The sequence below is a fragment of the Eumetopias jubatus genome, unplaced genomic scaffold (genome assembly GCF_037043125.1).
Source record: "Eumetopias jubatus isolate StellerSeaLion01/CBP00866 unplaced genomic scaffold, mEumJub1_p1.0 scaffold_1, whole genome shotgun sequence".
Lineage (NCBI taxonomy): Eukaryota > Metazoa > Chordata > Mammalia > Carnivora > Otariidae > Eumetopias > Eumetopias jubatus.
In genome coordinates this window covers 129892092-129917406 of record NW_028274807.1, presented here as the reverse complement: position 1 = coordinate 129917406, position 25315 = coordinate 129892092, and the positions used below count along the sequence as shown (strand labels likewise).

At 37.8% G+C, this 25315-nt stretch overlaps 1 protein-coding gene across 5 annotated transcripts in view; it reads left to right on the top strand.

Annotated features, from left to right (window-relative positions):
• HACL1 (2-hydroxyacyl-CoA lyase 1) overlaps positions 1–25315 on the top strand; it is a 52805-nt gene that overhangs the window by 342 nt on the left and 27148 nt on the right. For 4 of the 5 annotated variants that reach the window (XR_003608445.2, XR_003608442.2, XM_028099256.2 and 1 more), the window contains exons 2-12: positions 97–201; positions 5821–5861; positions 6531–6611; positions 8341–8413; positions 11015–11092; positions 11963–12057; positions 14050–14162; positions 16746–16881; positions 20419–20524; positions 22408–22491; positions 23418–23519. Coding sequence is in view for 2 of the 5 variants with exons in the window: in XM_028099256.2 (XP_027955057.1) it covers positions 97–201; positions 5821–5861; positions 6531–6611; positions 8341–8413; positions 11015–11092; positions 11963–12057; positions 14050–14162; positions 16746–16881; positions 20419–20524; positions 22408–22491; positions 23418–23519 (1014 nt within the window). In the remaining 3 variants the exon portion in view is untranslated. The remainder of the gene's footprint in view (positions 1–96; positions 202–5820; positions 5862–6530; positions 6612–8340; positions 8414–11014; positions 11093–11962; positions 12058–14049; positions 14163–16745; positions 16882–20418; positions 20525–22407; positions 22492–23417; positions 23520–25315) is intronic. The other variant, XR_003608446.2, reaches the window with a different exon arrangement.

Here is a 25315-nt window from a genome sequence, read left to right as displayed (position 1 = left end):
CCGGGGAGGTTTGCGTTGAGGCTTTCCTTTTAGCGCCGCGGGAGGGAGCGGGGTGGCGGGGGTCCGGGCATTTACTCCTCTGTTCTTGGCCCCCAGGATGTGGCGTACATGTTTGGCATCGTGGGCATCCCAGTGACCGAAATCGCCGTTGCGGCGCAGAAGCTGGGCATCACATATGTCGGGATGAGGAATGAGCAAGCCGTAAGTATGGACACTGGGAGCCAAAAGCATTTTTGGAAATGATTGCTAATAACGGCAAATATTCATTGCGGATACCCAGCCCTCACCACTGTTCCAGTACTTCACACGTGCCAATGACAACAATCCTATGAAGTAAGAACTTCGCTTAATCCTAGTTGACAGATGAGAAAAGTGAGACACAGAGAAGTTAAGTAATTTGCCCGAGGTGACAGCTGGTAACGGCAGAGCTAGGATTCCAACCCACGTCTTCTGGGTCCGGAGTCCATGCTCTTGACACTGAACAGGGTTGTACTCTGCCAAGTCTAGAGGGTCGGTTTTGGAAGGGACAGTTTCCCGGTCTGAATCCAGGCCTTCTGTCCTCGCATAACTATCTGTTATTATGTGTCTGTTTCTGTGTATTATTTGTCTGGTCTGACTTCCCTATTTGGCTGTGAGCTCCAAGAGAGGAGGGATATTATTTCTTCTTGATACATCTATATCCCCACTGCCTAGCACATGATAGGTGCTCAGGCAGTTCCTACCAGATGAATGGGTGAAGGCCGGGTCTCTTGTTATATAGTAGACGGCCTTGCAAGATGACAGTATCCCAAATGGAAAAGCTGTGATTAGAACATCATTGTCCTATATCCCAGTCCAGTGCTCCTTCCCCCACATCATGCTGCCACCCTTCGTAGAGGCTTATTTGGAAGCAAAAGAATGGAAAATAAGACATTTTGTCAACCCAGTCTCAGTGCTTACTCTGTCAACCCAGCCTTTTCCTCCTTTCACCAGCGCTGGCTTAAAAGATCAAGAAACAACTTCTATGGTGTCATATCCTGTCAGTCTGTCTACAGCTAAGTATTCCTGCTTTGCACTCCCACTGTTGCTCTCTCATTCAGGCTCTTACCACCTGTTGCCACGCAGTTGCCTTGACCTCCTTAAGTGCTGCCCTTCCTCTTCATCAGATGTGGGCTCCTAGAGAGCAGGTTCACTTGTTATATCTCCACAGTGCCTGGCGTGGTTGGAGTTTTTGTATGATGTAGGAACTTACAACATTTTTTAATTAATTGAATGACGATCCTTAAGTATGAGATTTGAGGATTGTGGTTTTTTTAAAATATTAAATCAGGTCTTCAGTTTGTATTGCTTCTATCTTCTTAGTTGGAACAACATTCTATTCTTTCATCTGTGTGAGAAGATGAAACTATTGACCTATTAATAAGACTTATATTTTACTGTTTTTCTGGAAGTGGAATGTCCGGTTTCTTCTTCATACACCACATGTTTAATGTTTACATACCAGGTACTGGTGTTTACGTCTTCCTCTGATTTATTGCAAAGAATCAAGCTGACTATGGGAAATACGTACTAGGAATGTCTTACAGGCCTCTCAAACTCATGTCTGATTTTGAATCATTACCTTTTCCCTCCAGATTGGCTCTTCCCTCTGTATTCATGATTTGAGTCAGTGGTGCTGATTCACCTAGTCAATCAAGCAAGCCCAAACCTAGAGAGAGATATTGAAGGAATCAGGTTTAGTCTTGGTCTTTAAGTTGAACACAGTCTGGGAAGGTGAGTGCAAAACACACAGAACAAATTTATCTGGTATAACTTATAATAGATGTATGCATAAGGAATGGTGCATGTAAAGGGTGACTTGTTCTCTCTGAGTGGGACAGAGAAGATTATCTATAAAGGCAGTGTTTGTTCATGCTGTTCCATCAAAATAGCTTAAAGGCACAGTGGGCTGTGAGACTGACTAGGTGGACTGAGAGGGAGTTGTAGTAAGTCCATGGTTGGACAAGGAATGTGGGCTCTTTCAGTTGGCGTTGAATGAGACTGTAAAGGGTTTTCTAAATAGGTGGGAGACATAACTAGATTTGTACTTTAGAAATCATGGTAGTATAGAGTATGGATCAGCAGGACAGCTTGAAGTTTTATTTCAGTCCTATAAGCTTAGTGGAGGGCCTCTGTAGGTCCCAGGTGCTTTATTGGGCATATGGATATGGAGATGAATGATATACTGTCCCTGTCCTTGAGGAGTTTGAAACCTAGCTGTGGAGTCAGACATAAGTAGACAATTTTATTATAATGGGATAAGTGCTGTGATAGAGGTATATTCAAGGTGCTATGGAAGCCTAGAAAAGGACACTCAGCTAAAACTTAAGAGGTTTCCTAGAGGAAATGATCCCTGAGCTGTCTCAAGGGATGAGTAGGCATTAACCAGGTAGGAAGGAGAGGACAGGCTCTTCTGGAGATGCTTCTTAGATTTGGGCTTGCTTAACTGGCTGAGTGGATCACAGTGCCACTAACTCAGATTGGGAGTACAGATGGAAGAGCCAATTTGGAGGGAAGAGATAATGAATCCCACTTTGGATATGAGTTTGAGATGCCTGTAGGACATTCCCAGTAGTAGACAGTCCCCTCAGTCAGCCTGAGTCTTTGCAGTAGTTAGGATGACTTAACTAGTGCCTGAATTAAGGGTAATGTCAGGATGATGAAGAGAGAATGTGAGAACCGATTCAGAAGCCATACAAGAGGCAAAAGAGGACTTGGCATCCAATTACGTGTTGTACTAAAAAGAAAGGTGTAATTGGTTGTGACTTGTTTATCTTGCATTGGATCCTTAGAGTAATCAAGACATATACTGAGCAGCTTTCCAGGAAGTAGGCACACTGTTAGTTCTCACTGTTACATTAGTCTTGATCTTTAAGTTGAACACAATCTGGGAAGGTGAGTGCAAAATGTGTGCAGGCAATATTCGGAATGTTTTACATGTATTAACTGTGTGCGGGCAATATTCGGAATGTTTTACATGTATTAATTGATTTCATCCTCACAGCAGTGCTGTCAGTTATGTTCGTTTTATAGATAAGGAAGCCAGGGTACAGAGTAACTTGCCAAAATTACACAGCAGAGAGTAGGAGAGCAGGATTTGAATCAAAATGATTTAGTTCTAGAGTCCGCTCTTTTAAGTACTGTACACAGTATTCTGCTTGTGAGTGGAGGTAACTTGGTAAAGGAATACATTTTTTTTTGTTTTTTTATTTATTTATTTGAGGGAGAGAGTGTGCAAGAGAGAGCACATGAGCAGGGGTTGGGCGGGGCAGGGGCAGAGGGAGAAGGAGAGGCAAGCTGACGACTCGGGGCTCTATCCCAGGACCCTAGGATCATGACCTGAGCCAAAGGCAGACAGATGCTTAACCAACTGAGCCACCCAGGCACCCCAAGAAATACATGTTTTATAATCTATAAGAAGAGTTCCTTTTCAACTTTTGACATCTGCAACAGAAGAATATGATTTTTGTTGTACGTTGTTTTGTATTTTTCATTCTGTAGCAACATTTCTTACCCCGCTTTAATAAGTGGACAGTGCTCCTCAGTGTCCAAATAAGTGTTCATATTGCAACAGATACTATATTTTATGCACTTGCGTTCTTAGGGAAGTCTTATTATTATCCTTTGTGAATTTGGACTTATGTGCAAAAGGGAAAAGAGATAAGGGCCAATGGAGAATAGTAACACAGAAATGGTACAGAGCCTTTGTGCACCTTCTTGGTTGGGCATATGTAGTGGTGTCAGTTAAGATTATGATTCATAAAAATTTATTTTTAATTTTTTACATTTATGTCCTAAACATTTATTTAAGTTCAGTGTACCACACATAAAGTTGATTGGAGGTTAGAAAATATCCTATTTTTTATTATTTCTAAAAAAATGAGAAGAAATAATACTGGAAAAAAGATGTCCCAGACTAAGAAAAAGGATTTATTTGAGAGGGCATTTAGCATATTTTCAGGTTATCTTGTATTTGATTTAGCACCTCCCCTTTTTTGCTGTGCAGCTGAAGTGTAGTTTCAAAGTAAAAACTAAAAAAAAAGTAAAAACTAACCAAGGCGCCTGGGTGGCTCCATCTGTTAAGCGTCTGCCTTCTCCTCCAGTCATGATCCTGGGGTTCTGGGATCGAGCCCCACGTTGGGCTCCCTGCTTAGTGGGGAGCCTGCTTCTCCCTCGCCCTCTGCCCTCCCCCAACTCCTGTTCTCTCTCTGTCTCTGTCTCTCAAATAAAGTAATAAAATCTTTAAGAAAAAAAAAAGTAAAAACTAGGCATATGCAAGCCATAAAGGGAATCTCAACAAATCTCCAAGATTGAAAATATATAATACATGTAACCTCTCCATGTGGGAATAAATTCAGTAACAGAAAGATAACTAGGAAATCCCCAAACATTTGAAAGTTAAATAACACATTTGATACTTTGTAAACATTTTAAAAAGACTAGTGAATTAAAAAAAGTTCAGGGCAGACTGGTCAAAAATGAAAGACAGAGGGCGCCTGAATGGCTCAGTCGGTTAAGTGTGTGCCTCGGGCTCAGGTCATGATCCCAGGGTCCTGGGATGGAGTCCTGCATCAGGCTCCCTGTGGAGCAGGGTGTCTGCTTCTCCCTCTGCCTCTCTCTCTCTCTCTCTCTGTCTCTCACGAATAAATAAATAAAATCTTTTTTAAAAAATGAAAGAAAATATAAATTACTAATAGCAAGAATGAAAAATGACACATCAGGGGCGCTTGGGTGGCTCAGTCCTTTAAGCGTCTGCCTTTGGGTCTGGTCATGATCTCAGGGTCCTGGGATTCAGCCCTGCATCCGGCTCCCTGCTAAGCGGGGTGTCTGCTGCTCCCTCTCGCTCTGTTCCTCTCCTCTGCTCATGCACGCTCTCTCTTTCTCAAATAAATAAATAATCTTAAAAAAAAAAGGGGGGGTGCGCCTGGGTGGCTCAGTCGGTTACACATCTGCCTTTGGCTGAGGTTGTGGTCCCTGGGCCTGGGATCAAGCCCCACATTGGGCTCCTTGCGCAGTGGTGAGTCTGTTTCTCCCTCTGCCCCTCCACCTGCTCTCTCTCTCTCAAGTAAATAGATAAAATCTTTAAAAAAAAGAAAAAGGACACATCACAACGAACCCTAATCAACCAGTGGGTTGAAGAAGAAATCACAGTGGAAAATAGAAAATATTTTGAACTGAATGATAATGAAAAGATGAGATTTCAAACTTGTAAGTCATAGCCAAAGCAGTTCTTAGAGGAAATGGTTTTAAATGAATCTATTACTAAGGAAGAGCAAAAATCAGTGCTCTAAGCTTACATTTTAAGAAGCTAGAAAAAGAAAACCACACTAAATCCTAATGAAGAGAGTAAAATAATAACAGGAGCAGAAATCAGTGAACTAGAAAATAAATGAACAATATAGAAAAATCAACAAAGCCAAAAATTGGTCCTTTGAGAATATTAATAAATTTGATAAATCCCTGGCAAGACTGATGAAGAATAAAAGAAAACACAAATTGCCAATATTAGGAATAAGATAGAGAACATTTCTGTTGATCCTGCAGATATTTAAGCGGTTGTAAGAGAGGGTATTATTAATAAACTAGATGAAATAGACAAGTTCCTTGAAATACTAGGAACTAGATTAGAAACCTAAACCATTATTTGAAATTTACAGGTAGAACATTACTTGTTAAAACTGAAAGCATTCTAATTTCTCCTTTACCATTCAGTTCTAGTTTCTTACTGAATAGTGAATTTTTATATGTACAATTACTGTAAGGATCCCAGTATGCTTAAGTCCCAGTATTTTTTCTTTGTAGGCGTGTTATGCTGCCTCTGCGATTGGATATCTGACAGGCAGGTAAAGTAAAGTCTTTGTTTTATTTCAGTTTCTTTTGAAGGCTGTCTTAAACCGAGTTTCTTAAATAACTTTATAAATGTGTAAAATGGCAAACAATTATATGGAGATACTTTTTCCTTGAGTGTTTTAAGGTTAGAAAGTCACATCTAGGGTGAAGCATTCAAATTCAGTTTAAAAAATTTGAGGCAGAGCGTTACATTTTGGAATTATTTTCTGTCAGAGATCAAATGACATATTTATTTGTTAAAAAAATTTTTTTAAACACTTTTCTCCAAACAAAAATGTACTCAGCATCAAGAATTGGCTTTTGTGTGCCATTAAATTGATTGGGCCCAAATATAACTTCTTCAAAATATGAAGAGGTTCAAAATATGAAAAGGTTAGTGAAATACAGTGTGAAGATGATAGGTATCTTCTTTCTTGCAGGAAAGACATATAATCTTACCCTTGTTTCTTTTATAATTCAGAAAATATTCTAATAATTGCTTTACCAATTGTAGTAAAGACCTATATGTCCTCTTTTTGAAGTCCAAGAAGGTTGCCATGTTTCCCCCTAGAGTGATATTAATCAGCTATTGCAATTGACCTTGCTTTTAATACAGTAAATTCTGTTTTGCAGCTATTGCAATTGACCTGCTTTTAATACAGTAAATTCTGTTTTGCTTCTAGGCCAGGCGTATGCCTTGTTGTTTCTGGCCCAGGTCTCATCCACGCTTTGGGTGGTATGGCAAATGCAAACATGAACTGTTGGTAATTAATTGTTATTCGTGATCTGGGGTGGGAAGACTTGGAATCAAGTGCTTGAGGGAATGGCTTAGTAAAAAAATTAAGAAAAGTATTAGGAAGAACATAAAAAATATCAGCAATCTTACTTAGAGGCAAACACTGTTAACATTTTGGAGTTTTTGGAAAACTTATGTGTAGAAGCATATGGGAATACACATATGATTAACTCATTGAGTCTACCCTATATATAAACCTTTCAAGTAACATCTTCCTTCATTAAGATATAGGTGTTTCTAGGGGTGCCTGGCTCGTTCAGCTGGTAGAGCATGCAACTCTTAATCTCAGGGTCATGAGTTCAAGCCCTTTGTTGGGCATGGAGCCTACTTAAAAAAAAAGATATGTGTTTCTAAACATATGTAGAAGCATATGGGCATAGCTCTGTGTTTAACTCATGGGAACTAGACAGTATATAATGTGTCCTTCATCTAACATCTTCTTTCATTGAGATTTTAAGTGTTCATAAACTTAAGTGTAGAAGCTTGTGGGAATAGTCTCATGTTTAACTCATTAAAATGACACTGTGTATAAAACTTAAAAAAAAAACACATTTTGGAGTTTGTGTGTGTGTGTGTGTGTGTGTGTGTGTATTTTTATCTCTCTATATATGTGAATGTGTGTACAAGTCCTCTTTAGGTGCAGAATTACTTTTTAAAGACCCCAGCTCCATATGTAAGAAGGTATATCCAATTCTTCATCTTGTTTTGCATAATTAGCAAGACAATTGAAATTATATTTTTTGAGTTTGCTTTATAAGCTCCTTAGTACTTACTCTTTGACCTTGCCCTTAACCCCATCTTTGGCACTTTACCAATAAAATCATGTTAAAGGGGGTTATGTTCTAGTCAATTCATAAAATATTTCACCTTCCTAGTATAAAGGAAGATTAAATATTTAGATATTATTTAGACTAATGTCCTAGTAGGAAGGGCATTGTTCACTTTCTTGCCATATGCCTTATTTCCTTTTTTCCTTCCTAGTCTTTCTCTTTCTTACCTACTTTAGGGTCTGATATTATTTTAGTAACTTTAAGTTTTCTGTATCTTTTCTTTAAGAAATTTATTGCCGAAGAATTTCTCTTACTCCACCATTTCCAAGTAGACTCACCTAGGAAAGTGTGAAAAAAAAAATTGTTTCCTCCTTTTAATTCCAAGACTAATGGGAAGGTTATAAAAATTTATTTTACATCACCACACCTAGAGGTTTAGCATCAGCATTCAGAAGAGCTTGGAAAATGGGCGGCATGAAGGAAAAGCATTTACTATGAATTTCAACTTTTTCTGAAATTAAGGAAGGGTTCTCTTGTATCGGGTTGCTTCCTAAATCTTTTTTAATCTATAGTTTGTTTGTTTTAAAGATTTTATTTATTTATTTGAGAGAGAGCAGCCACATGTTCGCGAGTGGGGGGGGCAGCGGGAGAGGGAGAGAGAGAATCCTAAGCAGACTCCACACCCAATACAGAGCCTGATGGGGATCTCAATCTCAGATCTCGCGACCCTGAGATCAGGACCTGGGCCGAAACCAAGAACTTAACCAAGTGTGCCACCCAGGTGACCCTAATCCATAGTTTTTAAGGGAAAGTGAAATTCTCTGTCTCTCTCAACATACATGGCTATTTCTTAATTGGGCACTCTCCTGAGTATTTTACATGTCGATCTCATCTGGAATTCTTTTTTTAAAACAATGACTATTTCAGGCCCTTGATTGTGATTGGTGGTTCTTCTGAAAGAAGGCAGGAAACGATGGGAGCCTTCCAGGAGTTTCCACAGGTACGCACTCTTAAAATTTTTATTAGAGTTTAGTAGCATAAATGTACGCTATTAAGATTTATGGAGAAGAGGGGCGCCTGGGTGGCTCAGTCATTAAGTGTCTGCCTTCGGCTCAGGTCATGATCCTAGGGTCCTGGGATCGAGCCCCGCATCGGCCTCCCTGCTCCTCCCTCCCCCACTCCCCCTGCTGTGTTCCGTCTCTCGCTGTGTGTCTCTCTCTGTCAAATAAATAAATAAAACCTTTAAAAATAAATAAATAAAAAAGATTTATGGAGAAGAAATAAAAACTCCTATCTGCAAAATACACAAAATAAAACAGAGGTACCTGAGGTAATTTAGAGGTAATTTTCCTTAACTACAAGACAGTCTCAGTGTGTATATTAAGGGAGCTCAGGCTCTGCTTAGGAGCAGTCTTCCAAGAGTTATATCTTTTCGATAGGCTTTTAAACTCTGAAACTAAGTTCTTAAAGAGTCAAGATGCAGGAATAAAAATGGTGTGGGACTATGCCTCCCAAACTTCAGAGAAGTAAAAAGTTGAGAGGAAAAATCTTATGTAAAATGACTATCAGTAGACTGGACAAGTTCATTTTTATTTTGGAAGGCTGAAGGAAAATATTTAAAAATTTCTAAAAACTTAAAAGAATTTGTCAACAAAATTCTATAGTGGTTTGTTTTTTGTGTTTTTTTTCTTTTTTTACTTTTTTTTATATATTACAAGTACTACAGAGGTCTTCATAAATGGTTGCATAAAACAAAATGCTACAGCTTTAAGAATAGTTCTAGAAAGCAAATAGGTGAGAGTGAATGATTAACTCTTAAGCACATATTTGCGCATTTCGAGCGCAAAGTTCTGAGCAGAGTTAAAACCTTAGGCAAAGTCTACTGGTTAATCCAGAAGTCATTGTGAGAACCTCAGAATATAAACATAGAATTTTCTCTGTGATTTAAATTATTGTAAAATACTAGATCTTGGTATAGGTTGATGCAAAAGTTACACTTTTATCCTCTTGAAAGGAAATTGAAGTTTACTTAGTTAATGGTAAAGAATAACAACCATTATTTAAAAAATGCTAATATGTTTGAAAAATAAGGGCGCCTGGGTGGCTCAGTCGGTTAAGCGACTGCCTTCGGCTCAGGTCATGATCCTGGAGTCCCGGGATCGAGTCCCGCATCGGACTCCCCACTCAGCGGGGAGTCTGCTTCTCCCTCTGACCTTACCCCCTCTCATGTACTCTCTCTCTCTCATTCTCTCTCTCAAATAAATAAATAAAATCTTTAAAAAAAAAAAAGAAAGAAAGAAAAATAAGCAGAGCAGAAAAGTTATTTAAAAGGAAATTTAGGGGTGCCTGAGTGGCTCAGTTGGTTAAACGACTGCCTTCGGCTCAGGTTATGATCCCAGAGTCCTGGGATCAAGTCCCACATCGGGCTTTTCTTCTGTGGGGAGCCTGCTTCTCCCTCTGCCTCTGCCTGCCACTCCCCCTGCTTGTGCTCACTCTCTCTCTGTGTCAAATAAATAAATAAAATCTTTAAAAAATAAAAATAAATAAATAAAAGGAAATTTAGGGGCGCCTGGGTGATTAGGCGTCTGCCTTCGGCTCAGGTCATGATTCCAGGGTCCTGGGATTGAGTCCCACATCAGGCTATCTGCTCTGCAGGACGCCTGCTTCTCCCTCTCCCACTCCCCCTGTTTGTGTTCCCTCTCTCGCTGTCTCTCTCTCAAATAAATGAATAAAATACTTAAAAAAAAATTTAAACTTATTACAGAAACTTTATAGATGAGAAGAAAGCAGAGGATAATGTCTACTGCAAATATTTTTTCCTGAAAAGGAAAATAATAAAAGTTTATTAGGTGAAATTAAAAATGTGAAGAGAAAAATCACTGATTTGATTTAAAATCCAAGTATCTGTTTTTGTGGAAATACTTTAGATGGCATGACCGGGAACAGACTGAAAATCTTAATTCTATCATGCTTGTTGGACTAAGACTACCAACTTTCATGCCAAAAAGTATCAAGAGACACCATTTCTATATATTGCTTAGAGTGCATTAAACAGTGAAAAATTACGCATTGCTGAATTGACACATCCCAAACAGCATAGCAGTAAATATATATATATTATATATATATAAATATTATATATTTACAGGAAAACTGGCAGAAATGTAATAAGGATAGATTATAATTGTAACAAGATGAAGCAGGTGAAGTTTTGTATTCCTGGCTGTGGAATTTCTGGGTCCAGGGATATGCTCATTTTAATTTTTAGTGGACATTATCAACTTCCCTTCCCATTTATACTCTCACCAGCAGCTTAGGAGAGTGCCGGCTTTCCTGTGTGGTGGTAAGTTCTGAGTATTATCAAAGTCTTTCATTTTTGCCAGTCTGAGAAATGAAAATGATGTCTTGTTTTGATTTACTTCCTGAATCATACTGAGGCAGAAATTTGGGCTTTGCCTAGGCTTTTAAGAAACAGTCCAGGTAATGTATTTTCTCCATCTTTTCTCTACACATAATAGAAAGTAATGACTTAACATCTTGTCTTCCTTCTGAAGAGTAATATGATCTGTGAGCTGAATTTTAATTTTCTTTCTGCATATAGGTTGAAGCTTGTAGATTATATAGCAAGTTCTCCGCCCGGCCAAGCAGCATAGAATGTATTCCCTCTATTATCGAAAAGGTAAAAGTATTTAATTATAAGTCCTCCAGGTCAATTGGTTTTTCGCAGTTGCTCATACCTGTGTTATTTGTATTCTCCATAGAATGAGCAACAATTTGGTATATATTCAGGCCATCAAAAATGATAGTATTAAAAAGCTATTTATATTTTAATGTTTGCTGTCAATTAATTCTAGAAACAGATAAAATAAATTATTTTTGAAAAAAGTTTCTCTTTCAGTTTTTAAAATTATTTTTTTAACTACAGAAAAGTAAAAAGAAAGCTAAAATGAAACCCTGGGTAACCTTTCTCTTATGCTTTTGCAAGTTTAGTTTTGAAAATTAGTACTAATGAATATAAAAGTACTAATGAATATAAAGTACTAATGAATATATGGTTTTATATTCATTAATAGCATGTTATAAATTAATCTTAGTTAAGCAACATTTGTATGTGGAGTTACATTTGAGCTGTTTCAAAACCATGTGTTAGAGACCATTTGACACATATGATAACATCATGCAGAGTTTCTGAAAAGTTAGCCAAGTCATTAGGACTAGGGAGCAAGTAAAAGCACATGTTATAGAGTAAACACTTGACAGGCAGAGCCTGGTGGATAATTTCTAAGACTATAATATGACATGAATTTTAAAACCCTAGGTGAGTATTTTCTTTCTTGTCGCTCCCCTTTTAAACAAAAATATCTTCTAAAATATATATAATCAATAGAGGGCATTTCAATTTTAGTTAAAATTGTTTATTTCCCTAACTGTGGATGTCCAGAAAAAATTAAAGTAGTATTCCTTTCACAATTTTTAATTATCTTTGAGTGGATTATGTGATAAAGATTGAGAATTTTAAAATAGTTTCTTCTATTTGTAATAAATTTAGGCAGTGAGAAGCAGTATTTATGGTCGTCCAGGTCCTTGTTATGTTGACATACCTGCAGATTTTGTGAACTTCCAAGTGAATGTGAATTCTGTAAAGTGAGTAATAGTTATACTGAAGTTCTTAATTGTGTTATTATGTTTACCTTTTTAACAATTTACCTAGCAGTTTATAAGCTAATCTTCATTTGTCTTAACTTTTGACAGTTTAATAATTAAACTAAATCCTGGCCAAAGGATTTAATTCTCTTAATTAAAATGGTATTATTTAGGGGCGCCTGGGTGGCTCAGTCATTAAGCGTCTGCCTTCGGCTCAGTCATGATCCTGGGGTCCTGGAATCGAGCCCCGCATCGGGCTCCCTGCTCAGTGGGAAGCTTGCTTCTCCTTCTCCCACTCCCCCTGCTTGTGTTCCCTCTCTCACTGTGTCTCTCTCTGTCAAATAAATAAAATCTTAAAAATAAATAAATAAAATGGTATTATTTAGTAATTATTTGGGGGGTTAAATATTAAGTTAAATACATGAAGCTTCCTGAGCACTTACTTGAAATTATTCTTCCAGAGGCCATAAATAATACATCCCCACTAACGTAGCAGGGGTTATTCAGAGTCTTCAAAGTGTAAACCAAGAGATGAGGTGACCATTGAAAAATTATTTAGGACTCAGCATAAAAAACTTTAGTCTTTGTGTCTCTGTGACTTAAAATATTCTACTCAGGTGTTACTATGATTTTCCACATTCTTAAATAAACACTGAGCAAATAAAAAGTGTAAGAAACAATTTTTCACTGGTATCTAAGTCACCTCTGATAAGGGTGGATACTTAGGTTAAGACATCATCCTGGGTACCATTTAGTATATTCCTGCTGTTGTGGACCAAGTGGTTCTCTAGTGACTGCAGAGAAACAGTGTGCATTTCTGTATATTCAGTATAACAAAGAGTTGTTTCTCTTTGTGAGAGTCAGACAAAAAGGACATCTACCCTGCATAATACCTGAATATGATAAAATATTACTGGGGGGAGGGAAGGCAGAACTGTCTCTGGTAAGTTAACTCTGTAAGCCTTCTTCAGAATGTTTGTAAAGGTTGGGCACCTGGGTGGCTCAGTCGGTTAAGCGTCTGCTTTCGACTCAGGTCATGATCCCAGGGTACTGGGATCGAGCCCCATGTTGAGCCCCACGTCAGGCTCCCTGCTCAGCAGGGAGTCTCCTTCTCCCTCTGCCCCTCCCCCGTCATGCTCACACCCTCTCTCTCAAATAAATAAAATCTTTTAGAAAAAAGTTTAAAAAAATAAAATTTTTGTAAAGATTGAATGTCTTTTTTTGTTTTATATGCTCAAATTTTGTACAGTGTATGATGTTTATTAATTAAAATAAATGAAAACACCAAGGACTTGGTGTCCAGAAATACTTAACCATGACAGTTTTTAAAATTTCTTTTCCTAATGCAAATTGTATTATCAAAATACTGATTCTCCCAGTGAGATAGTTAAAGGCATGGACTTTGGAGACAGAATGACCTAGGTCAATCCAGTTTCTGCCATATAACATCTGGGGACCCTGGGCAAGTTATTTTCTGAGTTTCCCTCCTCGCCCCCCAATGGTGAAATGGAAATAATGGTAGCTCCTGGCCTCATTGCTTTGAAAATTAAATGAGATTAAATGGCACATAGTATTAAACACTGACCCTGAATATGTTTTTCCTTACTACAGGGTAGAGCCATTAACTCGGATTTCCTGTCAGTGAATTACTGATTTGATTGGCTTTTAGATGGTATTAGGGAGTAACTTAATTTACTAGATAAGATTGGGACAATATGGTTATATAGGAGAAAGTTTATCTTTTAGAGCTGCATGGAAAAGCTTTTACTTGCCTATAATTCACTTTAAAATGGTTCAGGAAACAAATTGGTATGCATATTTGTGTGTGTATATGTGAGGCAAATGTGGTAAAATATTAGTTGTTGAATCTACATGGTGGGTATTTGGAGTTTATTGTACTATTTTTTTCCTACCTTTTTATATGTTTGATATTTTCATAGTAAAAAGTTTAAAACTTGGCCTCTTTTAATTAACAGAGCCCTTTATTTCCAGGTACGTGGAGTGCTGCATGCCACCTCCTGTTAGTATGGGAGAAACCTCTGCTGTGTACATAGCAGCATCTGTTATTAGAAATGCCAGACAGCCCCTTCTTATCATCGGGAAAGGTAGCAGCAAATGGAACTCTAAATCTTGCTAGGCTGTTGAAAGAATACTGATTCTGTTTAGAAATTATCTTCATTATTTATTAACATATCTAATATTTGAAATTGGAGTATGAGTTCTTTTCATTTAGGATTATTTACTAATTTATCACAGAATTATTCTAGAATGCCCAGAGATCTTGCCCTTTTAAAGGAGTGTCACCCATTCTGTTTCTTTAGTCTTATGTGTAAAATGTGTTTTTTCCATTATAAAAATATTTGATCATTATAAAGAATATTGGAAAATCCAGAAGATTAGAAAGAAGAAATCCCTTTATCCAAAGACAACTATTTTGGGGGCGCTTGGGTGGCTCAGTTGGTTAAGCATCTGACTCTTCATTTCGGCTCAGGTCATGATCTCAGGGTTGTGAGATCAAGCCCTACATCAGGCTCCAGAGAGCCTGCTTAAGATTCTGTCCCTCTTCCTCTTCCTCTGCCCCTCCCCCTCCCTCACACACTCTCTTTCTCAAAAAAAAACAAAACAAAACTATTTTTAACATGTAATACTCTATTCATTTCTGCATGTATATTTCATATATTGTGATCACACCATATAGACAGTTTTATTTATATTTTATTTAATATTGTAACATTTCTTCATGGTCTTGAAGTTTTTTCCTAAATATAATTTTAAGGTCTATTCATGGATATACTAACACTTCACTGACAGATATTTATTTATTTATTTATTTATTTATTTATTTTTTAAAGATTTTATTTATTTATTTGAGAGAGAGAGAATGAGAGATAGAGAGCACGAGAGGGAAGAGGGTCAGAGGGAGAAGCAGACTCCCTGCCGAGCAGGGAGCTCAACGTGGGACCCGATCCTGGGACTCCAGGATCATGACCTGAGCCCAAGGCAGTCGCTCAACCGACTGAGCCACCCAGGCGCCCTCACTGACAGATATTTAAATCTTTGCCAGTTTTTTGTTTGTTTAGTATAGCTGTGACAAACATGTTTGTGCTTAAAGCTTTTTCCATATTTAGGATTTACGATAGATTCCCAGAAAGAAAATTAAGTTAAAAGGTAATTCATATTTTAGGGTTTTTGGTGCATATTGTCAAATTGCTTTCTCCCAAGGTATTGTACCAACTTATACTCCTGTCAGCAAGTTATTATCCATTATATGTTCTAGAACTGAGGGGGCTGTGAGTCACCTATGACCATGTTAGTCAGTTATCAACTATTGAGGAACTAACTACATAGAAACTAAAAATAATTTTAATGAAAATGGTGGACAACAGAAAAAAATCAAAGTCAGAGCTGAGTCGAATGAAGCTATATGCTGTATTAGCTCTATGGTCTTGGCAAACAACTACTTTGAGTCTCAATTACCTCACTTGTAAAACAAAGATACTAACTTCAACAGGATTGTTATGATTAAATAATAAGATAGGTAGAGGGAACTCAGTAGATGCTAGTTTTCATTCTTCTTTTAACCAACATTTAATGAGTACTTATGATAAGGTAGGGATTATAGAAAACATTTGTAAGATATACAGAGGAATAATGGTCCCTACCTAGAGATAGATTAGTAACAAATAAGTGCAGTGTACCCATAAGTGGTGTGTATAGAGAGGGTCAGGTGGATTCTCAAGGGAAGCAGCAACAATTTGCTCATGTAGATGGTATGGAAAGACTCTCTGGAAGAGATGACACTGCTACACCTTGAATAGATGGATGATAGGTCACTGAGTGCACAGTCCAGGAAGAGAGAACTGGGTGGACAAAGACTGAGGCAAGAAAGAGAATACAAGGAAACTTTCTGGATGAAAAGAAGCTATTTTTCATCTGACATGTATGAGAAAAGATCTTAAGGTATTTTTATATGGGGGGGAGCATTATGTTGAATCTGAATGTACTAAACTAACGTCTCTTGTTAGAATTTTCATGCCTAGGGTAGGAGACTGTGCAGTCCACGTTAGCTGATGGTAGGAAGCAACATGTGAAGTTAGAGAGAGCCTCTCTCTGTCAGAGCAAAGTCCTTCCTTGCCCACCTGGGCCTATCAGTAAAGATACTGTATTTAGGGAATTGTGAGTAGTAAGTAATTCAGTAGGAACCATAGAACAGACAATTCAGAGCAGCAAGAGAGAAGAGATGCAACTTTTGTTTTGTAGTACGCATCCTTCAGAATAACTGAGAATATTATTGGGGAGGAAATTAGAACTGTGGCTTTCTTAAACATTTTAAAATACCAAAGATAAAAACCATAGTTACAGTTTGTTTTGAGTATAAGCAAGCCCTGTATAAACAAGAGATTATTTGAGAAGTTCTAAAAGCAAATTCGTGTGAGGTGTTTTAAGAATCACAGTGCCGTGGGGTACCTGGGTGGCTCAGGTCACGATCCCAGAGTTCTGGGATCAAGCCCCGCATCAGGCTCCCTGCTTGGTGGGAAACCTGCTTCTCCCTCTGCCACTCCCCTTGCTTGTGTTCCCTCTCTCGCTGTGTCTCTCTGTCAAAATAAATAAATAAAATCTTTAAAAAAAAAAAAAGAATCAGTGCCTGGACCATAACTGACTTGTGGAATCATTTGCATTGCTTGTAGGTGCTGCTTATGCGCATGCAGAGGAGGCCCTCAGGAAATTGGTGGAGCAATGTAAATTGCCATTTCTGCCCACCCCCATGGGAAAGGGCGTTATCCCTGATAACCATCCAAACTGTGTGGCTGCTGCCAGATCCAGGTGCGTGGCATTCTGGAGTTTAAGTACAGTGGCTTGGCAGATCTTAGGCTAATTTATTTCGTGACTTTAATGAATCTAGAAGAAGTTCTGAAATGTAATTTTAAGCACACCTGTTTTTAGAGTTTTTAGACTTTCCAGCACTTTAAAAGGTGTTGTCTACTACCTTCTGACCCTCATGGTTTTAGATGGGAAATCTGTAGTCATTTGAAGCATTGTTCCTCTATATGTAATATGTTCTGTGGCTGCTTTCAGGATTTTTCTTTATCTTTGGTTTTCAGCAGTTTGATTATGTGTCTGAGTATGGTTTTCTTTTAGTTTATCCTGTTCTCTGATCTTCTTCAATCTGTAAGTTAATGTCTTTCACCAAATTTGTTGTTTTGGACCATTATTTCTTCACATTTTTTTTCTACACCAATCTCTTTCTCCTTTCCTGGGATAATGTAAATAGTAGACTTTGGTACTGTCCCATAGGTCCCTGAATATCTGTTCAATTCTTTTTTTTTTTTCATCTTTGAAGTAGTTTATTAGAATTTCTTTTTTTTTTGGTTAAGATTTATTTATTTATTTATTTTAGAGAGAGTGAGTTGGGGGGAGGCGCAGAGGGAGAGGGAGAGAGAAAATCTTAAGCAGACTGCACGCCCAGCATGGAACCCAACAGGACGCTTGATCTCATGACCCTAAGATCATGACCTGAGCATTGGATGCCTAACCAACTGAGCCACCCGAGCCTCCCTATTAGAAATTTCTTACATGAAATGTTCTTTTTATTTTTATTTGTTTTTAGGTAAACCTTTTATTTATCTTTTAATTGAAGTATATTTGACATAAAATGGTGTGTTTCAGGTGTACACCATAGTAATTTAATATCTCTATACATTATGCTATGTTCTCTGTTTAGTTCTTTTCAATGCTTTTGTCTCATATTTTATATTTCTCTGTTGAGAACTTCTATCTTCCCATTTATTTGAAGAGTACTTTTGTTTACTTGATGGAGCATATTATAATAGCTGCTTTAAAGTCTTAGTTTACTAATTTCAACATCTGGGTCATCACAGAATGGGAATCTATTCATTTCTTTTGAGAATTGGTCACATTTTTCTGGTTCTTTTGTATATTGAGTATTTTTGGAATGTATCCTAGATTTTAAGTATTATGTTTCAAGATTCTAGGTCATATTTACATACTCTGTAGAATGTTGACTTTGTTTTAGCAAGCAGTTAGCCTGGTTAAGGTCAGACTTCAAGGTCTGTCTTGCTAGAAGCATTAGGTCCAGGGTCGGTTTAGTTTCAAAGCCTTTGCTATGCTCCTTTGGGTCTGTCCACACATACACAGCCCAGGTGTGAGCCCCAGACATGTGCCCGTTCATTCCTAGAACTAGAGAGTGTAAAAATGATTGCAAGTGGCTGTAAATAATTGAATCAGTAATTTCAAGTATCATTAAACAAATCTATCCTTTCAATTGTAGTTTTTATCTGTTTGTTAAATTGGGTCCCACAGGACCGATAACAGTATGTGAAAATGGTATTTTGTGTATGATATCATCACTGAAGAAGACAAAAGCAAAAGAACAGATACCCTGTGGAAAAATATAGGATAAAAGGGAAATAGCCAAGAAGCAGAAAAATGAGAAGTAAAAAAAAAAACCCACAGCAATTAATAAACTCTTCTGTAGAAAGGCAGAGACATTGATTGGGTCAATAATAATGACAGTTACATATATATTATAAGAACAACATCTGAAACAAATGATACAGCATAAAATGAGCAAAGGTGTATGAGGTAAACAAAAACAAAACAAAGATGGCTATGTTGATATTAGTGTGGATATCAAAGTAAAAATTAATTTTAAAGATTAGAAGTTATATTGACAAGGATATTAAGATACATAAAATAAAACTATTAGCAATAAATTTGGTTGGAAATATGAATCAATTGTCTTAAAAATACCTGCTTCTAGGAATCAATATGAAATATGTATTAAGATTCAAGCATAGGGACGCCTGGGTGGCTCAGTCGTTAAGTGTCTGCCTTTGGTTCAGGTCATGATCCCAGGGTTCTGGGATCGAGCCCCACATCAGGCTCCCTGCTCAGTGGGGAGTCTGTTTCTCCCTCTACCTCTGCCCTCCCCACCGCTTGTGTGTGCTCTCTCTCTCTCTCTTTCTCTCTCTCAGATGAATAAATAAAATCTTAAAAAAAAAAGTACGTACAACCTAGTATTTATAAATTATCCAGTAATTGAGAAAAGTTACAATAAATTAGGTATATGTGTTCTGCAAAGTATATAGCCTTTCAAAATTGTATTTAAGGGGTGCCTGGCTGGCTCAGTCGGAGAGCATGGGGCTCTTGATCTCAGGGTTGTGTTCGAGCCCCATATCAGGTGTAGAGATTACTTAAAAAAAGATAAAACTTAAAAAAATAAAAATAAAAAAATAAAAATTTTAAGAAGAACCTAATGACAAAGGAAAATGTAATAAGCAAAAGTGCATGAGACAGTATTATAGCATATAAGCTCAACTATGTAAAAATATACTTGCATAGAAAGAAGACTAGATGAAAATATGCCAGGCTATTAATAATAGCTTTTAAGTTGATAGTATTATTGGGTGGAATTCTTTTTCTTTATGCTTTTTCTGTTTTACTGAGATTATCTACAGTAGACTTGTAGTAATTTTTCCCAGCAATTGCACTACTGAGTATTTACCCCAAAGAAAGAAATGTAGTGGTCTGAAGGGGCACGTGCACCCCAGTGTTTATAGTAGCAATGTCCACAATAGCCAAACTATGGAAAGAGCCAAGATGTCCATCGACAGATGAATGGATACAGAAGATGTGGTGTATATATATATACAATGGAATATTATGGAGCCATCAAATGAAATCTTGCCATTTGCAACAACGTGGATGGAACTAGAGGGTATTATGCTAAGCGAAATAAGTCAGAGAAAGACAAGTATCATATGATCTCACTGATATGTGGAATTTGAGAAACAAGGCAGAGGATCATAGGGGAAGGGAGGGAAAAATGAGACAAGGTGAAACCAGAGAGGGAGACAAAACCATAAGAGACTCTTAACCTCAGGAAACAAACTGAGGGTTGCTGGAGTGGTGGGGGGGTGGGAGGGATGGGGTGGCTGGGTGATGGACATTGGGGAGGGTATGTGCTATGGTGAGCACTGTGAACTGTATAAGACTGATGAATCACAGACCTGTACCCCTGAAACAAATAATACATTATATGTTAATTAAAAAATAAACAAAAAATTTTTAAAAATTTTTAAAAATTTTAAAAACTAATGAAATAGGTATGGTTTTATAATATTTTTCTTCTTATTTCATCTTTTAGATTACTATTTAAATAGAATGGCTTCATAATTATTTTGGTTTGAAAGAGCAAATTTACCCTAGAAGCTGATTCTGAAGACTAAAACTCCAGATTATTTAAACTTTTCTAAATACTTTAGAAATTAATTTTAGAATAATTCAAGTCAGAAATGTAGATACACTTTTTATATCATAACAGATTTTTCTTTTTAATAGGGCTTTGCAGTTTGCTGATGTAATTGTATTATTTGGTGCCAGATTAAATTGGATTTTGCACTTCGGACTTCCTCCAAGGTATCAGCCAGATGTGAAGTTTATCCAGGTACTCGGAGCAGAGAGATTTAAAATCAGCGCTATCCGTGATTTATTGTTCTCCTCAGCTATTATTAGCTCTGCTTTCTTCTTGGCTTTTGTAGATTTTTATAAATTATCTAACATAATTACAGGTACCAAAGTAAGCTGCCTTTTCAAGCCTGTGAAACATAATATGCTGCTTTACTTCTAACCAGAAAACCTTTCAAAACCAAGTTTTAAATAGTTTGAAAAGCACAATTTTCCTTTTCTTCATAGTTCAGGTATATTTAAAGGTAGACAAAAGGGGTTTAAGTAGAATGGTAGATTAGAACAAAACATTCAACATTGTTAGGGATTGAGTTGTCCTTTTAGGTGCCAAATTTTTCAAACACCCTTTGGTTGGAAATCTCTAAATGCTGCTTATACTTGTCACTAAACAGAGTGGAATATACTCTGACCTCACTTTAATGGTTCTTGTATCATTATGATTCTCTTTTTAAACCAGTTTCCTTATTGGTGTAGAAGGTACTGCCTGCATGGCTCAGTTGGTTAAGCCTCTGCCTTCAGCTTGGGTCATGATCCTGGGGTCCTGGGATTGAGCCCCACATTGGGCTCCCTGCCCAGTGGGAGCCTACTTCTCCCTCTCTCCCCTGCTCGTGCTCTATCTCTTGCTATCTCCCTCAAATGAATAAATAAAATCTTAAAAAAAAAAAAAGAAGGTACTGCCTATATAGTGCAATGTGAACCTGTTTGCCCAACAGAGATTGTGTATGGTGTTTGATGACCCAGCTACAGTTGATATCTTCTCCCTATTTGCCTTTTACTTTTTAAGGAGTCAACTTCTAACAGGTCCTTTCCCCCTGTAGCTATGGAGAATTAATGCTGCAAATAAGCAAGACCTGGGTTTACCTGGAAGATGTTACCACCTCTTGATTATCCCCCTTGAGTATAGAATAAAATGCATCCCCTTTGACGTGGCTAAATTACAACTCCTTGCACAACTATTTTCACTTGCTCACGGCCATTCAGATACAGAGCTTCTGGGTAAATGGGAAATAATCATGCCTTACCCTACGAGGAGTTCTCAAAATGTGGTCCCTGGACCAGCAGCATAGCACCACCTGGGAAACCTGTTAGAAAAGCACATTTTTGGTCCCCACTTCAGATCTACTGAGTTCAGAAACTCTGAAGTGGACTTTCGAAATCTGTGGTTTAACAAGGCTACCAGGTGATTCTTTTTTTTTTTAAGATTTTATTTATTTATTTGAGAGAGAGAGAATGGGAGATAGAGAGCACGAGAGGGAAGAGGGTCAGAGGGAGAAGCAGACTCCCTGCCAAGCAGGGAGCCCGATGCGGGACTTGATCCAGGGACTCCAGGATCATGACCTGAGCCGAAGGCAGTCACTTAACCAACTGAGCCACCCAGGCGCCCCTACCAGGTGATTCTGATAGCTCACATTTGAGAACTGTTCTAAGTAGCAATTCCAGTGTAATTAAGTAGAACCTTCTTGATTATATTAAAAAACTATAATTGGTCAAGTCAAATGCGTTCCTGTGTGTATAATAGAACAATACCCAGATCTACAGAGTAGATATTAAAATGAAGATGATGAGGTTTCTGTCCTAGCTGTGATACTCATAGTTCTATGGATTTTTACTTTTATTAAGAAGTTTCTTGGGGCGCCTGGGTGGCTCAGGTGGTTGGATGTCCAACTCTTGATATTGGTTCAGGTCTTGATCTTAGGGTCATGATTCCAAGCCCTGCATTGGGCTCCATTCTGGTCATGGAGCCTACTTAAAAAAAAATTTCCTGAATATCAAATCTTCGGTTCATTTATTCAGCCTTAATTGACTTCTTCGAGATTTTTAAGAATAAGCATGCCTCATTCTTAAGCTTTATCTCTTTTTTAGGTTGATATCTGTGCAGAAGAATTGGGGAATAATGTAAAGCCTGCTGTCATTTTGCTAGGGGACATAAATGCTATCACTAAACAGGTAAGAGCTTTTGCCTAGGTTTTAGTTTATGTGGATTGGTCTTTAGGGAATAGTTCCTAAAAATGTTTCAACCTTGATTCACTTGGTGACAGGTTTATTGATATCTATTTTAAATAAAATTTATGATGGAAAGCTATTCTTAAATATAACTTTGGAACTCACTAAATCCAACTGCTTGTATATAGATCATTTTTATGTAAATTAAGCACTTTTGGAAGGCGATTGAAGACTTAAAGGCATTCAGTAGACAAACTGATTTACTAAGTAGGATTCAGCTGTCTGAAAAATTATAATACAGCTTCCAGAAGAACTGAACTTACAGCTAAGAAATGTCTTTATGTACTGGAAAAATCTAAGTATTTCCTTAGAAAATAAAGAGATTTTTACTCTTCAAATGGTACTTAGTGACTTGTCCAGATTCTTTTTATTTGTACATAATTTATATATATCACTGTAACAGGAGATAAAATGTAGTCACAATTATTACTTGATTTTGGATACAAATTGTTATTGTTATCATGATTATATAATATTATGAAGCATCCCCCAATCACATATTTAAAACATCCTGGAGCATACCAAATCCCTGGGTATTTGGGGTTGTTGTCCTTCCCACAAGGATTCTATGATTTTCCTTCTAGTATCAAAGGCTGAGGAGGGCATAAAAGCCCCTGCCTGTGAGGTGTGGAGAAAGTAGCATTTCCCTTGTGTTCTATGGAAATTCCAATTTTTGGTGCAAGTCCACACTGACCCAAACAGAAGCTTTCCATGTTGCCTATTTATCAGTTGTTAGCCGCCTAGAGGAAATACAGTGTGAGTGATGTGAATGACAGGATAGTATAGCAGTATTGTTTTCTTTAATAAGAGATTTTTGTGTTAATATGACTTAAGTTTATTTTCAAAAAATAAAAAGTCTGGTTTTTTAGCTTTTAGAACAATTTGATAAAACACCATGGCAGTATCCTCCAGAGAGCAGCTGGTGGCAAACTTTGAGAGAAAAAATGAAGATCAATGAAGCTGCTTCCAAGGTAATATGAGACTCACGGAAACTCAAGACCACTTCTGGTTCATGGCTCAGTTAGCTCTGTCATAATATGACCTATGTATTCCTAAAATCACCAAGCTATATGAAATCATGCAGTAAAAACCAAAGGGCTCATGGGAAAAAGGGTTTAGAGGCACAGCTCTCAAAAACTTTGTGAAACACTAAGATACAAACCTAATAAAAATGGTGGCAGAGGGACGCCTGGGTGGCTCAGTCGGTCAAGTGTGTGACTCTTGGTATCAGTTAAGGTCATATCTCAGGGTCTTGGGATCGAGCCCCCCTTGGGCTCTGTGCTCAGTGGGGTGTCTGCTTGAGATTCTCTCGCTCTCTCTGTGCCCCTCCCCCCCACTTGTGCACACACATGCATGCCCGCACACACTGTCTTACTCTAAAATAAATGAATAAATCTTCAATGAGTAAATAAAAATAAAAATGATGGCAAAGTTTTATACATGTTAAGTGGTTAAGAAATACATATTTCAGTAAATACGGTGCTTTTCCTTGAGGAAGACCTGAAGTCTCTTGTGGCAGTAGGCACATGAGGCAACTTGTTGAATTAGTGTGAAGTGGTAGAAGGAGACCGATCTGACATTGGACAGAAAATTGTAAGAACCTATATGAATGGGTAGAGCTCACTGTCCTCAGTTTGACCTTGGCCCCAAATCATAATTAAGACATCTTTTGGAATATTAAATCTTAGAGCATATTTTTCTACCTTTAAAATAAAAGTCCTTCAAGTAGGCATGTATAATAGATAGGTATTTCATCAAAATTGAAAATTTGATCTAATATACAGCCTTCTTTTTCTTTGTTAAAAAAATTTCAGCTTTACTGAGGTATAATTGACATATGAAATTGTAAGATATTTAAAGGTACGTCCTGGTGATTTTATATGCATATACATTGTGGTAGGATTCCCCCCCCCCCCCATCTAGTTCATTAACACATCCGTCACCTCACATTTCTTTTCTTTTTTTTGGTGGAGACCATTTATGGCCCTTTCAGAGTATCTTTTTTTTTTTTAATTAAAGATTTTTATTTATTTGACAGAAAGAGACACAGCGAGAGAGGGAACACAAGCAGGGGGAGTGGGAGAGGGAGAAGCAGGTTTCCTGCTGAGCAGGGAGCCCGATGCAGGGCTCGATCCCAGGACCCCGGGACCATGACCTGGGCTGAAGGCAGATGCTTAAGGACTGAGCCACCCGGGCGCCCCTCAGGTTAACTTTTATATCACTACTGGAAATTATGTTGCAACTTCCTCATCTGCATTCATGGCTTTGCCTGATATCTAAAGACTTTGGAAGTTTTTTTGTTTTTTTTTTTTAAAGAGTTTATTTATTTATTAGAGAGAGAGCACGAGTGCATGAACAGGGGGAGCTGTGGAGCAAGGTGAAGAAGCAGGCTCCCTGTGGAGCAGGGAGCCCAACGCAGGGCTCGATCCCAGGACCCTGGGATCATGACCTGAGCTGAAGGCAGTTGCTTAACCGACTGAGCCACCCAGGCGCCCCAAGACTTTGGAAGTTGTAGTAATATGTGAAACTACCACATCATCCACTACTACTAGCAGTGAAATGAATCACTTCTGCAGGATGTGGTGATTTCTGTTTAGAGTCTTTGTATATAGGTAGAATTTTTTCTTTGTGAGAAAGGTTCTTGATTTTTTTCGATGTTTTGTGTATTTCTATGTATCTTGGTTCAGTTGGGTGCAGTTTTCTGTGTTTATGTGGTGTTTCTCACTGACAGAATCCTGCATAAGCAAATACGAAATTTGAGTTATGC